This window comes from Solenopsis invicta, chromosome 3 (assembly GCF_016802725.1).
Source record: "Solenopsis invicta isolate M01_SB chromosome 3, UNIL_Sinv_3.0, whole genome shotgun sequence".
Lineage (NCBI taxonomy): Eukaryota > Metazoa > Arthropoda > Insecta > Hymenoptera > Formicidae > Solenopsis > Solenopsis invicta.
The window spans coordinates 18,918,067-18,930,728 of NC_052666.1; the positions used below are offsets into that span (position 1 = coordinate 18,918,067).

At 41.1% G+C, this 12,662-nt stretch overlaps 1 protein-coding gene and 1 long non-coding RNA gene across 4 annotated transcripts in view; one reads left to right on the plus strand and one right to left on the minus strand.

Annotated features, from left to right (window-relative positions):
- Positions 1-12,662, minus strand: part of LOC105194533 — a 235,121-nt gene that overhangs the window by 162,703 nt on the left and 59,756 nt on the right. The gene's annotated exons all lie outside the window — the stretch shown is intronic.
- Positions 1-12,662, plus strand: part of LOC105194534 (irregular chiasm C-roughest protein) — a 130,559-nt gene that overhangs the window by 75,296 nt on the left and 42,601 nt on the right. For all 3 annotated transcript variants that reach the window (XM_011159490.3, XM_026138729.2, XM_026138728.2), the window contains exon 2: positions 11,918-12,261. In XM_011159490.3, coding sequence (XP_011157792.1) covers positions 11,918-12,261 — 344 coding nt within the window. The remainder of the gene's footprint in view (positions 1-11,917; positions 12,262-12,662) is intronic.

Here is a 12,662-nt window from a genome sequence, read left to right on the forward strand (position 1 = left end):
TTATAGCTCCTTGCCATCAGAGACATTGGCAAGGAAAGCGATCATGCCTTTTGCCTTGACGGACACTATCAGGTATCTGTACTGTCAATGCGAATATATATCACCGGGTGCTTGATGCGGTGAGACCGCCGCTTTAGTCCTGGACATGCAATTAATCGCGAGTTAATCAAATTAGCGGCTATTGTCCTTGGGAACAGTTGGGACCGCGATCGAAGTGTCAACCGCAGAGGGGATGACTCTAGATAGTTTCTGTGAAACAATTTCAACTTCTATCGCATTCCTCCATCCTATTGTTTTCCCTTCCGCGAGCCATCTCCGGACTCCCGTTATTTTTAAGCTCTCTTATCCTCGATACAGAAGTGGTCTGTTTATAATGCAAAAAGATGAGCTTCGCGCCAGCGACACTTTTCCGCTTTTAAAATTTCAAATGTGTTGCGCGCATTTTCGAAGGTCTCTCAACCGTTCGCGCGCGCGCGTGTCGAGATATTACAATCGAGAGTTTTACACTTACACTGCGCAACGTAAACAAATTCCAATCCAAATCTGACGATTCGAAATATTAGACCGATCAAACGTTGAACGATTCGCAGCTGGCTGTGTGATTCTACATCATCCATCCCAGCGGCATCTGAACTTGCCATCCCAGCGGCATCTGAACTTGCGGCGTTTTTAAAACAGATTTACCCGTGCCGCGCCGACGCGACGTGCGGCGGTAACGAGGAAATATCGTTCCACGAATCGATCCGCGGCGTGAAAAGGTCACCGAGAAGGGGTCGTCGCTTGTCGAACGTGGCGGATGCCGTGTCGATTATACCGAGCAATGTGGCCGCATGAATATGCGCCCGAAACGAGAAACACCAGAATTTCGCGATGCGCTACAATATTCGACGATGTGCAACGAGTCGCGCACTTGATCAAACTTGAATGCGTAGCGCGATGTATTCGTAGAAGGTAATTCTGACAACATCACGCACTTTCACGTACCTAACTCCGATATGATATATTTAAATCCTATTCGCGATGTATCGATGAAAATCTATATATCTTTAGTAATTAATATTGAAAGCAAGACGTTTGAAATGCTACTATACGGTCGTGGCAAGATCTTGGATGCTGAAACAGTAATTCGTGTGCGATTTTATATACACAGTAAAAACATTTTGTAATTATGTTAAAATCCCTGTTACAATTTTTTGTACTAAATTTTTAACATATTCAAGTGATAATTTATTACATCGTGATGATGTTATTTAAACATTTTGTGTTAAATTGATATTTAAAATTTCTTTGTGTTAAAATAATACAAATTTATGAGCGAATAAACAAATAACGTAAAAATAATGTAATTTCAAAACATAAAGTCCAAGGTAAATAAAATGTACGTGTCAACATACTATAAATGTTAATTTATACTGAAGAAATATGTTTCCATATTTCATTTCTAAACTATGTTGAAATGTTACATTTTTTGTGTTAATTTTTTATACATTTTTTTAATATTTACATATTACACAGTACTAACATATTCATCTTGTGTTAAATTAACACAAAAATTTGAGACCTTTGGGAAATGCAATATACGTTAAATTTAACGCAAATTTTCAAACTGTGTACCATTCTAATTCTTCCGAACTGTGCGCCGTTACTTTCGGTTTCAAACATAAACTTAAATTAAATCAGAAAAGTAATATTGACGATCAATTTAACATTATCGTCTGTATTTTCTTTGGCGTAGAAAAGTAAAGGCGATTTTATATTCACATAATTAAAAAAAAATTGATACTTTTTCAAACTTAATTTTAATATTGGGCCACGTAATACTTGGAAATTTATGAAGATATTAAAATTTCACAAGCATTGGACGTGCGCATGATGTATCTACATATATATAAGTATGTAAATATGGATGTCTCAGCCTCATAACTTTTTAATGTCAAATTCCTGATTTGGAGACGAAACTCCTGATACCAAAACGTCATAACTTTCAAATAGGAAGCGTTCAACTACGGTGAATCTGTACGACGAAAGTTCGTACGCTCAGATTTGGTGCGCCGCACATATTGCCGGTACATGATACGTCGTGCAATGCTTCAGGAGGAAGTGAAGGAAGCCCTCGTCTGACGACTTGCCTCCTGATATCGACATAATTCTGCGTAGAATAATTTTGTCTTCGTAGAATAATTTAAGTCTTTTCAGTGTGTATCGACTCACAGAATAATTAATAATCCAAAATACGTTCAAAAATATGCAGTGTTATTTTAACTCGATATCTAATGAACCCATCGATACTCGATTTGTACTGGAAATGTTTCAATCAATATAATAATCAATATTTCAATCAATGGTAAATGCGATGAAATCGTATCTTATCTGGAGTGACAAATTAAACGTTTAGACATATCGACATGTCAAAAGCAATTTGTACTGATTTATTTAACATCTTTTATTTAAGGAATATCTACTACATCGAGGCTTTTTAGCATTATCGAAGAATACGCTGTACCTGGAATATTTGTTTATGCACAAAATTATTATCGAACATTTTATTTCTATTTAATAACATATTTATGAAGAATAGGATTATTAATTAATAATGCAGTAAAAACACACAATACCAAACAAACACAAACCTGTTTTGTTAAAATTATAATTGCTACAACCTTTAGCTTATGTCATATATAATTGTCACAATATTATTTTATAATTATTTTATATTTTATTACTTGTTATAGAAATTATATTATTATAAAAGCATTTTAACTCACAGTACGATAATTTGATTCTTCGAAATTTCGCACGCTTCTGTCCCATAACATTACATCATTTTGGTTAATCTTTATGTATGTATAATTCTTTTTTTTTATTTTGATTATATTTAAAGATATGCAAAATTATCTATATTAAAAAAAATTAAGAAAATTTAGTTTAATACAACTTTCTTAATTAACACATTGTAGTAACTTCCAACTAGCACGACTTTTCATTTTTTTTTTTCAACACACCACGTTTAAATAATCAAACGATCATAGAATGCTTATCAATAAAATGGGAACAATTAATCTTTTTGAAAGTAGCGTTATTGTATTTTACAAATTTTAATCTCTATTCGTGATCTCCATAATTTTTTTCAACATTCGGTCGATACTCGCGGCATTGTTGCTTATAATCTTTTAAATTGTTAAGTTTATTTTCATGTTCCAATATCGCATGCCATGTGCGATTTCTTCGCGCATGAATGGCGTCTATAGCCCGACATGGAGGGTGGACGGATTGCGATCCACGTACGTCGTCGTATCATGGTACAACAATGCGGTATATAACTCCCATTCCGCCCATATCAACGTATAATACTATCGTAGCCGTACCTCGCGTTATGCGCGAGATACAGGACTGTTGCGATCTTAAAGTTCGAGTTTAAACTTAATTTTCTTTTCCGTCTCGTCTCATTCCCCTGGACGAAATGTTGTGGCTCTTTCGCCGAAATAGGTTGTACCGTATATAGGGTGGGACAGGGGACGCGAGTATGTATATACGCAAAGCCTTAGTACCGGAGACCATTTTCTCGCTGGCCCGTCTATACGTCTAAGCTTCCTACGAAACTGTAGCACATATGACAATTTAAGCATCTGGGTCAGATAGGCGCGCACACACGCGCACACGCGCGCGCGCACACACACACACACACACACACACACACACACACACACACACACACACACACACGCGCCGGTTCCCTCCTCTTCGGTATGATCATTCCATCACGGTGCAAATATTGAATTTGCATGGTCCTCTCGTTTCTGCAATGCAGATGTATCCGTCCCGAAAGTGTGTGCGCGTGTATGTGTCAACGGCCGCCCGCTCGTACGTATATACGCGTCATGTACGACGACGTGGCGACACCGTTTATTGCTCTTTGCGATGGGTTCGTACAACCTATTGTATCAACTCCCTGTCTAATGAAATCTGATTCGCGAAAACGAATTTCCTCTCGCGCAGCGCGGAAAATATTACCCGCGAAACGATTCGAAGCGCAGTACTCCCTCCTCCCCAACTTGTAGATAGCGTTATTTGTTATCGATATACGCTGATGCTGTAGTCACGGCTAAGTACCAATAGTTATAAACTTGGATTTATGAAATCTGATATTCACGTCGGTTTAACATCCTAGTATGATTTCAAAGAGAGAAAAAGATGACGTTAAAGCAATTAAGTTACTTGTGCATTTTAAAAGTTTATGGCATTAAATACTTTTGTCCTTTGACACCGGTTAAACGTATTCGAATTGAATGCGATGTTGAATAAAATATAATACGCCAGTAAGAGCCGCCCGTGCAGAGATAAAACATGCACAGGACCAGACGCATAACGCGCGCAATGTTCTTGACACACATATTCCTGTCTTTGAAAATATATTTTCATATTACGACAAAAATATGAGACTTTCAAGGATTGTCAACGTGAAAGTACAACGAGAAAGTCCCTGTGACGCGGTCGCATGTGCGCTTCCCTTTGAATAGGAATTTTTATATGATAACGAGAATACCCCCGTGCTCCCGAAACGCGCCGTCTGAGTGAAATTGTGGCATTGCTCGCCCGTACACAGATATTTGCTTTCGCAAGCATTCGAGGATTACGACGATTGTACGGTGCGTAGCTGCATTACGGCGGCGAAATCGACGGTGGAATGCGAAAACGACGTATTCGATGTACATATGTACGGCCACGTGGCGAGAAGCATGAATGTAGTATGAATGTAAGAATTTCTCCGCGCTATGAAGTCGTCGCGTCGCAGTGGACGAGAAGGCGCAATAAAACGCTTACAGATACCTATGCGTGAATATTTGAGCATCGCGAGCTCTACGAGCACAACATAGACAGATAATAGTCGTACAATTTCGGACAGTTGGAGTAAGCTGAAATCAGATAAAGGGATGGCGTCGAACAATTTGAGGCGCGCGCGTGCACGGTAATCGTTAAGGAAAAAGAGAAAAAGAGACGTACAAACAATTGCGATCTTATCTCAACATTCATACAGCGTCGACAAAAAATCCACATTACAAATTGATCATACGTCCATTATCCCGTCGCGTAGGGAAAAATAGATTGTTCTACGATGCAATAAGAGCTGATCGAATTGGATCAACGATATTGAACATTTTCCGAAGCGATAACAGTGGGATTTTCTCATAAAATAAATAGAAACCGATGTGTGCCACTTCGCGTCAATCCCATTAGTCAATTAATCTCAAAAGGGAAACGTATCGATTCCCGCATACCCTGTTTTTGACTGACGACGCGTCGCGACGGGAAGAGTTCCGTTGACGCATCTTGCGAATTTTCGCCTATGGGGGGAGGATGGGGATGTATCGTTGCTTGCCACGCATCAGGAATGCACACTGCACGGGCAGTATATACAGCATTATACACTTGTATATGCAACGGTGCACATAGGCAATGTTGATTGTTGCGTGAGTATACAATGCGGCGCGTTACAACAGTTGGTTGTGTCCTGGAAAGGGGGAACGTTTGACAGTCTTCGACATCCCGTGAATACTGATACGAGCAAACGGGACCGCCAAATAGATTTCGCGATAATAATCCGATTTTCTCGAAGAATGCACACTACAGAGGGGAGGAGGACGGGGGGAGGGAGGGCGAAAGGGGGGCGCAAACGCGAAGGTTTACCTTTAGAGCCGGATTGTTTGCCAACGTCACGAGAAGGCTACAAAGAGAACCTCTGTGCACTTTGGCGAGGATAAAAACGTCCCCGGCTGGATGCCGGCTGCAGATGATCCCAAAATTCCTAAGCCGACGTAATTTCTGCGAAATCGCGCTCTTTACGAACTCGGTATTGTGCCGGGCTATAATAAATCGAGCCACGATAAGCGTAAATGGACGAAATTCGCGTCTCCAACTTGAACTTCATTACGCGAGACTAATGCGCTCCCGTAACTTCACGTCACTTTCGTCGCGCCCTGTTTTTACGTGACAAATATTCGTTCCATTTCGTGATGGCGATGGGTCGATTTCGTCGTGTGACTTCGGATGTGTTGGCACAGCCGTTGGCCCGGAGTTAAGGAACTACTAATGGCTTCGTTAATACCGGCCGCCGAATCGGCGATGGAATGAGGCTTAAATTCGAACCCGCTTAGAGGGGAAGGGAAGGAGGGGAGCTCCCTGCGGTATAATCTCGACCTTCTCTCCGTGGATCGAAGGTTAAGCCTCTCCTCCACTCCATCCCTAGAGCCAATCAAAAATTAGGTTGCATCTATCCATATGACCTGCGCGCTGCACAAGCGCGAAGGTTGCACTATCCGCGTTAAAATATACAGATCGTCCCAACAGAATTGCAGCACAGAGTTCGAGAATCACCCGATCTTTCTCGTCCTGCCCGACCTAGTGCATTTCTTTCTTTTTTTTGTCCTTTTACCTTGACTTTAACGAATTACGATCAATATGAAGTTGCGGGAAAAAATAATGATCGATCTAACTTGTTTATCAAGTTTCAAGCGCTCGGTTATTACATTTTCCAATCTATTTGAAAATGGCTTTAACATAACTTTGAAAAATCATTCTAAATTTATTTCTCGTACGCGATCAAATATTTTATATCTAAAATTCTATGATAAATAACAATTATCAGCAGAATTTCCGTCGGGAAATTGAACTGGCGTGCAAGAAAGAATTTGTGTTCAAAATAAAATACGCCACCATGTCGGAACACATACCATACATAATAAAGCATACTGCGGTCGCAAATCCGATTCCATTCTACAAATCCATCGCATGATGTTCAAAATGTAGGAACATCATAAAATAGCAATCCTATAAAGTAAAATGGCTATTCAATGATGTCCATTTCAATGTTGTATACATCAAGTTGTCAGCTTTCCGAATTTAAATTATGTATAAGGTTATACGTATATAATGCCTGCATTCCTATCAACTTGGTTACAGATTTTTATATTTCGAAATAAACGCATAATTGCGCTTCAATTAACTCACAAACTAAATGCTCAAAGTAATATTATAGAAAACATGCGTCACGAAACGTATTAAGAAACTATAAACATTTTACAATGTAAATCACGGTCTTATCTTCACGTTATAAATAATTATTATAAGCATTTTCAATTTTTTAATGCCAAGTTGTAACGCGCGGAAACGATGACCAAAGTATTTGATGTGAGAAAAAAGTTTTCATAAATTTTATTATAATTCAGATAGTTTTTTTAAGCGAAAAAAAAAAGATGCAAACTCTTGAGATATGGCGCGGATAAACGGAGCGGATGCGGAAAATTGATTCCTGCATTCTTGATTCCACGGCACCCTCATCACTCTTATCCGGTGCAGTGTCAGCTGCAGCGGCGTGACGAAATATTTTCCGACTTTGTCGGGGGAGTATCGAAAATCGCGATAACCATTGAATACATCCCATATACGTGTGTACACGGTCGTAGGGTTATATTTAGATAGTCGTGCGACCGTCGAACAAGCGCGCACACTACGCCCACACGGACGCGTACGGCGTGCATACGTACATCGGCGGCGTATGCCACATCGTGTGTTTGCATATGTGTACACATCGCGTCGCGTCGCGTCGCGTCGCGTCGCGTCGACCGCGCGCGTATCCATGTGCATGTATCAACGTTCCCAGAAACACGTTACACTGACCCAAGGGACTCGTATCTTTGATACTGGGTCATCCCATGACAAATTGATCGGTGACGTTGCGCCGTTGAGCTTCGGCATGAGTCTTCCACGCTCGAACGAGGAGGATCCTTCCGAGGGACATGTACGATGCGGTGGATTATACCGCCGGTAGGTGTGGGGTCTTGCCTAGATCTAGGTTCTGTGCTGGGTAAATTTGAGAGATGTAGCTCTGATACATTATATGAAATACGATAAGCCTACGGGGAAATGGGTATTTGCAATAAATATTTCGTGTTTGTACGAATAGCAGACAGTTAAATATTAAAGAATCAAATTTAAACTAATCCCTTGAGTTAAACAACATTTCGTTTAGAATGTTGAGAAAAAGAACAACCTCATCTGATCAACTTGTTTCTGCGATCAAATTGCTCAGTTTCAAAGTAAGTGGTGTCTGCATTAACGTATGCACTTAATAAATAATAATTTAAATTTGAGGCAAATGTAACATTTGTATCTGATTCACTTCGTTGTTTTAGTTTAAATTGACGACGTATTCAGTAGAAGCAAAGACGACCTATAAAAATGATAAAAAATATTTCAAACTGGATAGAATTCGGCACTATGATAAATTTAACAGTGCAAACGGTATTCAAAACTCGCGCAGAGAAAACGATTGCTACAGTATTTTATAAATTTAGTCATAGACCTAAAAATAACTTTATTGGATCATCAAATAATTATGAAGGACACTCGATTATAATGAGAAATGTTAGAAAAAGTTTTGATACCCTAGCGACCAGTTTGAGCGTCCTATATAATTATTGTGTACTTGTATTTTGATTTTATCTTAAACAAAAATATAAATTTCAATAGACGTTTAAACCGCATTTGAAAAAAAACTAACGATATTTTTAATTTTTTCCATTTTTTTCTGCTCTAGTTTCGTGTTTTATTTTCAAATTATATACTCTTTCAATGCGCAAATAAATCTGACAAATATGTTTCTAAACTACGTTAAAAATGGACGATTAAACACATGTTACACTTATGTAACAGTATAACGAATCAATCATATCGGTAACATATCGCTATCGACTCGTATAATACGTTTTCTTTATCTGTGCCCGTTATTGCAACGTTTATTTCTATGCAAAACTTTTGAAACGCGCGGAGCCCATGCACGCGTAAATACTGGGGATTGCTGTAATTGAAGAAAAATTGAATATCGCAAAACAGGGTATCGAATAATGCGCGGTGAAAAATTGATTTCGAAGGTCAAATCGGGGTACCGATCGATTCGACGCGACGGGACGCGTCGTGCCAACCGAAATGCATTTACAGAGAAGCGGAGAGAAAGAGAGTGAAGCGAGCGGGAGCGAGAGAGGCAGACACATGTTCTCGAGCGCTAAAATTTCTAGCCGATGAACGCAACGCGACGTCCGACAGGCAAACCAATTCGACGCTCCGTCTCGATTAGTGACTTTATTTAAATTTAAACGCCCATGCCCGCTCGCCTACACGCGCTGGTGATTATCGCAACATTCGCTAGTAATTGCCGGGACGACATCGCGATTGATTGTGTTTTACGCTCCTATCGGCGTGCGCTCTATTTTATCGGGGGCCAGCGGCATAATCTACGAATACGCCTACGCGTGTGCTGCACGCCTGTTCGCGAGGTGATTCGAAATTTCCGATACTCTCGTGAATGATAAAAAGCCAATGGGCGTGATAGAAGCTGCTGTGCTGCTGCTGCTGCTGCTGCTGCCGACGCCGCTGCCGCCGCCGCTGTTGGACGTAACGTGCGCGTGCGATATTTTCGTGATATACGTACATGTAAAATCACTGGTAGTAAAATCGCCTGGGACGTATCCCATCCAATTCCGACATGACCCAATTCTGTTTCGTAAGCCGGTGGCGTGCCTTGTCATAGACGTCACGGAATATGATAAATGTTTTCCAAGTAAATGAGTAAATTGCATTCGATACAAAATTTATTTTTACTCCCTTGCAAATTATTATGTGGAGAATAAGCGGAAATCTATTGGAGTGATGTCAGTCTAGACTGGTGGCGATGCACAGTGACAAACATCGATCTCGTCGAGCGCGCGCGATTACCGTTCGAGTAGTTCTTTATAGTTGCGTGACGCTCGCAAAGGCAAATAATCGTGCGATACCGTTCGCGTTCATTAAAGACGGAAGAATGGTTTAACGGAGTCAAAAGAAGCGCGCTTTGAGCGGGGACCGCTTACGACCGCGGGAGCGAGAGAGATTGTTCCAAGTCTTGTATCGCGCCGCACGATTACTCTCCGCCGTCGTCGTCGTCGTCGGAGGGGACGACGCCAGGGTACGCGCCCGAATACGAGGCACAAGCACAATTATTATTACGCTCGTTACTCGCGTATTCCATTCAAAGCATTCGGGCGGACATTCGGCGCGGCAGCGACTGCCGCGGGGGTTATTATCCTATTGAGCTCATAAGAAGCAGCCCGCGTGCGATGTCGTATGAACCATCGTCTTACGACATCCTCTATCTGCTAACCAACGGAACACGGTGTAACAAGAAACGCTTAGCTCGTAGAGAGCCCCGGTAACTTTGCTCCTCCAGCGAGAGGAAGAGAGATTTCGCCCTCTCAAGAGGAAAAGCGAGAGCGACATAGAAAGAGAGAGAGAGAGAGAGAGAGGAGGGAAGATGCAACTCCCAGTATAACGAACGGCTTCGACGATAACACAGGGGTCGACGCCGAGGCGCCACGTCTGTGTGAAGACCGCGCGAGTCCCGACAAGACATACGAGAACGATACATCGTTCTCAAGAATCTCTCCTCGAGCGATTTTCAGTTCTATCGATCATTTCACCGACGACGAATAAGAACGGCGGCATCGGAGGAGGAAACGTAGATGGATGACGGAGGAGCTGTGTGCTCGCGCACAGACGCGAGATACAGGGAGTGAGGAGACTAGAAGCCGAGTACCATCTTGTTCCCGTTATTAGATGACGGACGATAGTCCACAAGTATTAATGAGACGACGAAAATTAATTAACGGTTCATAATACGATTGTGAGATCCGAGATTCAGCTACTTCGCTTTCCTCCGCTTTCCGTTTGTTTTGCCAAATGATAATAAAGGGCTAATAGTTGGGTCAGTAAATGCGCAACTTTGAACGCGCAAAGTCAATAATTAGGTACTGAATTTGTTACAAGCGCGCGCGCGCGCACTCTCTCTCTTTCTCTCCTTGAAACTCCTCGACGCGGTTACTTTTAGCATCGCTAAAATCAGCTCTCATAAAATGATTACTAGGTTTAATTTATCATTTACGAAAAGCTGAAAGATGAATGTATCGTATAAGTTTTGAATTAAGAAATACCATTGAACCTCAGATACCAGAACTCAAGTAGAACGGCCAATCGGGGTTCTCAATTCTTTTATGTTGTCGGGCTGGGAATGAAAGGAATTTTGTTAGAAAGGGGCAAACGATCGATTCTTAAATAAAAAAAAAAAAAGAAAAAATAAATAAATCGCTTCCTTCCTAATGGAAAGAAGCGATAGCTGACAACTCACCCGTAAGCTATCTTCTGAATTATTTAGTTCTGATCACTGCCGCTTTTTTATCCGATACGATATCGCGCGTTTTAATACTCCGTAAAACACTCCGCGCGATAATTGTCGAGACGTAGTATATTTTCAACGGCAAAACTATATTACCGTCGTAAAAAAGCTTCCCTCATAATGGCGATTCCATATGTGCTCTTAGCCACATACCCACGTAAACGTGCACGTGTAGAACGCACCCTTGCTTCCAATACTAAATTGCCGGCACCCGGCAATACTTTTATCGTCTCTTTTACGGCATCCGATCCCCTTACTCCCCAGCTTACGTTTTTGAATCCGATGGGACTATAAAAATAAATTAGATAAGACGACGAAGTAAATGAGCGAGAAATTACGGCAACCTACGTACTCGTCGAATGACACGAAGGGAAAAGAAAGCGAGAATGCGAGAAATTCATGAAAAGAAAGCGACAGCTTTTCACTTACGAGTCAGTTTCGTTGGCACGCTAAATAATTCGAGATTCATACGAATATTCGATCGAGTATTTCAAGATGAGTTTGTTTAAATTTTACATCAGTTATACGTCAAACCTTTACATCGCGATATAGCATTTAAAAAAGATATCAATAAACGGCAATTAATTCCATATTGCTTAATCGCATCGAATTTTGACAAGTGCACGATCTGATAAATCTTTTTCATCTATTGCGCAGGAACGAGAGCAGAAGAGTCAGGCGAAGAACGATACCGTTAATAATTTGCCTCTCGCTGCTCATGACAATGGAGGTGAAGACAGTGGCAGCTACGAACGTGACAAACGCGTCGTCCGTGCTAGCGTCGACGCTGAAGCCGTTTACAACGACGGAAGTAGTTTATCAGCGATTCGCCATCGAGCCGATGGATCAAACCGCGGTGATTGGCAGCCGGGTGACGCTTCCATGCCGAGTTCTCGATCAGAAGGGACCCATTCAATGGACCAAGGACGACTTTGGCCTGGGAGCGGTTAGGAATCTCACCGGATACGAGCGATACGCCATGATCGGTAGCGACGAAGAAGGCAAGTATAAGTAGATAAGATAATTCCGGAAATTCTATTTTCACGCTCAAATGGACTCCTTCACCGACCCGCGCAATAAACTGCAATTATGCAAAATACAGTGCGATTTGCGATCGTAATGTGAAGCTTCCCGTCTTGGGCTCTTTTAGAAAGATTTTTTTTTTTTTTTCGCTGCCGGGAAAAAGATTAGGAAATCCGTTCATTGAATAACTATAGTCTGACAATTTTATAGCTTTGTGAAATATTGTTTCAAACCCAAACGCTAATTGCAGATATCGCTATGTTTTAATGTTTTCCGATATTCTCTCGAGCGTGAACTTAACTGCGCTTAAATTTTCTGCTGATAAAACTGTACTTTTTACCAGTGAAGGATTATTTAAAAATCTATACACTATATCAAC